A 5,162-nucleotide genomic window follows, 5' to 3' on the forward strand; every position below is an offset into this window, starting at 1 on the left:
CACAGACCACGTGAAGATACAACATTCCTTCCCCCTTAGAAGTGAAAGCGTTGTACTGGCTTGCGTTCTCTTGTAGAATGCCTGAGGGCTTGTGGGGCGACACCGGTATTTATCGGGACCGCCGTGATCTTTGGTGATGCACGTTGTGCAGACCCAGCATCATTAGGGAGGAACCCAGAAGACAGGCCGTTCTCCGTGCTCCCCGCTGCCGGAGGCGATCGTTCTGTTGCTTGGTCTTGCTCGCTGCAACTTGTGGCAGTTGTTATTGGTGTCTGATCGCTTCGAGAGTCCTGTCGCGGGCGAAGCTGATCTACATGCCGTTGGACAACCCCGTCCGAAGTGTCCACGGTCACCATTCTCGCTCCAGACGTCGCCTTCACATTGCCAGGCGTCCATTTGCTCCCTGCACCATAATTGCGGGCGTATACGTCACTTCCTGGTAGCGGCAGCCAGTCCTCTTGGTCTTTTGATCCTGTAAGGGCTGGAGGAAAACATGTGTCCAACCGTGAGCGTATTTGGTAACCTAAGAGCAACTCTGCTGGGGATTTACCGCACTTTTGTGGCGTCCTCCGCTAGTTAAACAGCAAGCGTATCAGGTTCTCCTCCAGCTTCCCTCTCCTCATTTTTCGAAGGCGATCTTTGATAGTTCGCACTGCCCTTTCCGCTGCACCATTAGACTGGGGGTGGTAAGGAGCACATCGGAGGTGCACTATGTTGTTGTTTGCCACGAATTCCTCAAAATCATGGCTGGAAAACTGAGTCCCGTTGTCGGAAACGATTGTGCGTGGTATCCCAAACCTGCTGAAAATGCCACGCACACAGTTAATGGTGGTTTCCGTTGAAGCATGTGACAGAGGTACGGCTTCGAGCCATTTCGTGTGGGCGTCAACTACGACGAGTATCATTTTGCCGCAGATCGGCCCCGCGTAGTCAATGTGGATGCGGGACCACCTTTCGCCGGTTTCAGGCCACTTGACAACGGGCGCCGCGGTTGGCATCGGTAAATTTTGAACACAGTTCTGGCACTGAGCAGACACCTCTTCAATATTTCTGTCTAGGCCTGGCCACCAAAACAAAGAGCGAGCGACAGATTTCATTGCCGGCAAACCCTGGTGAGTCTCATGTAAAAGCTGCAGCACTGGTACTCTTGCTTTGGCTGGTATTATGACCCTATTGCCCCAGTAAACAAGGTCATGTGCAACGGACAGCTCTAGCTTACGGTCAAAAAATGGCAGTATGTCCCTTGCCAGCCCATTTGCGTGTCTGGGCCACCCCTGTAGTATGTATCGTTTGACTTCTACCAGGACAGGGTCTGACGCGGTGAAAGCCTTCAGCTCACGCGTTGTCACGGCACCCCCTTTCAGCTGGTTTAGCGAGAGTACATATTCGAGTGGCTCACCGTCGTCTTCAGTTTCCGTAGTTTGCAGCGGCAGTCGGCTTAGGGCATCCGCATTCAGCATCTGTCGTCCTGGGGCGTACTGCAGCTGGTACCGGTAGGCCCCCAGCTGAAGTGCCCACCGTTGTATCCGGGCAGCGGCCATGGTGGGCGTCTGCCTGTCTGACCTCAACAGGCCCAGCAACGGCTGGTGGTCAGTCACCAAGGTAAATTCCCGACCTAGAAGGTAGTCGCGGAATTTAGTTACGCCAAATACCAGTGCCAGTGCCTCTCGCTCGAGCTGTGAATAGTTGCGCTCTGCCTGTGTTAACGTACGTGAGCGAAACCCGATCGGCCTGTGAGCGTTTCCGATCGTGTGAAACAAGACTGCGTCCACTCCGTATGGAGACGCGTCGCACTCAAGTTTTAATTCCTTCGAAGGGTCGAAATGGACGAGAACCTTGGCTGCTTTGAGGCTTTGCTTAGCAACCTTAAACGCAAGTTCTTGGGGCTGTTCCCAGTGCCAGCGCGCATTCTTTTCCAGCAGCTGATACAAAGGAAAAAGTGTGGTAGACATGTTCGGCAGAAACCTCGCGTAAAACGTAATCATTCCCAAAAAAGAACGCAGTTCGGTGACGTTACGGGGGCTCTGTGCCTGCATGATAGCGTCGAGGTTTTTCTCTGTCAGATGAAGCCCATCGCGATCGATGCGATGCCCGAGATAGGTAACTGCTGGGCTGCGCAGCTTGCACTTATCGTGTCTCAACTTTACGCCTCTCTCTCGAAAACGCTCCAAAACGTTTTTCAGCCTTTCGCCACTGTCGCTTGATTTTTCAGAAATGAGCACGTCGTCAAGATAAGCCTGTACACCCACAAGACCAGCTAGCACCTCATCCATTTTTCTTTGGAATATCACGGGTGCAGAGGCTATTCCGAAAGGCAGTCGGTTGTAGCAAAAAAGCCCTTTTGGTGTGTTAATGACGCAAATTTTCTTTGTAGAATCATCCAGTGCCACTTGATTGTATGCGTCCCGTAAATCCAGAGTGCTGAAACAATCCCCATCGTGTAGTTGCGCAAACATATCTTCAATGATGGGCAAGGGGTATTGTTCAGTGGCGCATGCGGGTTCACTGTGGCCTTGAAATCACCGCAGATTCGCACTGCGCCGTCTTTCTTAAGAACTACGACTATAGGTGACGCCCATTCCGAGTGTGCCACCGGTGATAACACGCCCAAGGAAACTAACCGATCAAGTTCAAGCGACAAGCGGTCGCGTAGCGCATATGGAACGGGTCTGGACTTACAGAACTTAGGTACGGCGCCTTCCTTTAGGTGCAGACTGACCGGAGGGCCTGTGATGAGCCCCAGTTCCTCGGAAAACACGTCGTGGAAGTCGTTGAATATGCTGTTCACACTGGACTTGCCCGTTTGTTCTGTGGGCTCCGAGACTCCTGCAACGCAAACCACCGGAACACCAGCGACGTTCAGCAGCTGAATTAAATCTCGACCGCAGAGGCTTGGTCCCGCACAGTCTAACACGGTCAGCGCGCACTCCACCGTCGCTCCCTTATGTGAAACACTGAGCGCAATCTCCCCAAGCACTGGCAGTCGTCCTGAGCAGCAGGATAATTTCACACTGGATGGTCTCAGTTTCGGCCATTGGTCGCGGTGCGTCTCGTACAGTTGACGTGGGATGACACAAACGGGCGACCCAGTATCGACTTCCATGGTAAGCTGCACACCACACCAAGAGAACGTCCGGCGAATTGGTGGTACCAGACAGCTCTTCCGTTCCGAGGCCAAGGTCCAGATGTGCGCTGCTTCGTGTTCGTCGTCTGTCGAACCTTCCATCCCCGTGAGAATGTTGGTTTGTGCCCTCCTTGCTGTTCCTTGCTCGCGAGCACCGCGGCTTCGGCATTTCCTTGCAAGGTGACCGCGTCCTCCACAGCGATAACAGCGAGCGTTAGACCACGTGCAACAGGTCTCATTGTGCTTTGCACTACCGCATCTTGAGCATTCTTGGCGTGCAGCACTCCGCCTCTCGTCTTGCGGTGTCTTCTGCTGATACGCTTCTACTTTCAACACTGGTGCCAAGGCCGATCCTTTCATGTTTTTCACGCCACTATCTGCAGCTTCAGCTGAGAGGACCATCACTTCAGTGTCTTCTAATGTTAATTCCTGCTTCACAAGTAGCTGCTTCTGCAGTGCCTTTGACTGGACACCACACACAATGCGATCTCGTAGCATGCGATTTAAAGCACTGCCAAAATTGCAATTATCAGCGATTCGGCGAATGTCGACTAGAAATTCATTAATGGGCTCCCCCTCCGCTTGACACCGACTGAAAAACTTGTAACTTTCTGTGATTTCATGTCGCTTGGGATCGTAGTGCTCACTCAACACTGCCACGACTTCTTCATACGTCAGCGCATTCGGCTTGCGTGGAGCCACCTTCCCTGCCAGTACTTGTATCGTGTGCGTGCTTAAGGCAGCCACCAGCAATGCTCTTTTCTTAGTCGAGTCTTCAATGGCATTCGCTTCGAAGTATGCTTCGACTTTAATCAGGTATGGCGTCCACTTATCTTTGCCTTCTTCGAAGTCCGGAAGCTGGTGGTGAGCCATGATCGCCTTGGTTGCTCGGTTTTTCGTAGCGTCAGGTTCAGGGTCGTCTTTCACTGCATGGGTGGTGTACATCTTCGTCGCCACTGTAGCATAGCCATGGCGTGCGCATAGCAGCGCCGGACCAGCAATGTATCAACGTAGTCAGCAGAATGAAAAGAACGTTTATTGAAAAGTGTAGAACGTATTTATAGGCAACACAGTGTAGACAGATAACGATGCACACGTGGTAGTAGCAATAGTCCGATGTGGTGCAGGCGGCCAGCTGAGGCGTCAGTGCGCGCGCGCACACACACGCACACACACACAGACCACGTGAAGATACAACAGGACGCTTCCCCACTACACAAAAATTATGATGATTTATGGTGTAGTGGGTACCATGCAAGTGTGCTTGTAGTAGTTGGCCCAAGAGTGTTTAAACAAATGCTCTAGAAACGCCGCTCTTCCAGCTTTCGCTGTTACTGTACTGTACGTTCTGTGCAGGCCTGGCAGTTTTTTTTTTATCATGGTTTTCAAACTCACACCGGTGCTTGGCAGGGTGATCTGGAAGATGGCAGACCGCGCCCATGACCTCCCCCCGCCCGAAATTTGTTAACAGCCAAGCTGTTTAGCAAATCCTTCCTTGACCGGCGAACAAAAAAACTATCATCATAAACTGGTATGTACCACAGATATTTGGTAAATCTGGTCCACTAAAAATGAAGAAGGCAACAGTTAGCCCAAGAAATGGCTGCGAAGCGATGGCGGCGAGCCGAAGACCCCGAGTATGTACAACAAGCTTCTAGGTTGTTTTCTAGGTTGTTTGTAGGCCTTAGCTAGGTGACACCGATGTCCAAACTCGAGAGACAGAACCTCGTGCTGAAACCAAGCGTTCGCACCTCTCATAGATCTACAGGCACGTCATCATTGGCGTAGGCCTTCCATTGCTTCGGGGTCTTCTTGCTGCAGTCGTTGCCTTTCCCGTTCCCTAGTATCCCGAAGAATCGCGTCTTTTCCCGCACTATGAGAGGGAACGGGAAAGGCAACGGCGGCAGCAAGAAGACCCCGAAGTGATAGAAGGCCTACGCCAATGATGACGTGCCTGTAGATCTATGAGAGGTGCGAACGCTTGGTTTCAGCACGAGGTTCTGTCTCTGGAGTTTGGACATTGGTGTCATCGGTGGAG

General features: G+C 52.1%; 1 protein-coding gene across 1 annotated transcript; it reads right to left on the bottom strand.

Annotated features, from left to right (window-relative positions):
- Positions 1 to 497: 497 nt before the first annotated feature.
- LOC119384143 (uncharacterized) lies at positions 498 to 4,264 on the bottom strand. Its single transcript, XM_037652435.2, has 2 exons — positions 2,680 to 4,264; positions 498 to 1,615 (listed from the first exon to the last, which is right to left on the bottom strand). Exons 1-2 carry the CDS (start codon positions 4,067 to 4,069, stop codon positions 573 to 575), a joined length of 2,433 nt encoding a protein of 810 aa, XP_037508363.2. The 5' UTR covers positions 4,070 to 4,264; the 3' UTR covers positions 498 to 572.
- Between the last annotated feature and the right edge of the window lie 898 nt (positions 4,265 to 5,162).

Source organism: Rhipicephalus sanguineus, chromosome 2 (assembly GCF_013339695.2).
Source record: "Rhipicephalus sanguineus isolate Rsan-2018 chromosome 2, BIME_Rsan_1.4, whole genome shotgun sequence".
In the NCBI taxonomy this organism is placed as follows: Eukaryota; Metazoa; Arthropoda; class Arachnida; order Ixodida; family Ixodidae; genus Rhipicephalus; species Rhipicephalus sanguineus.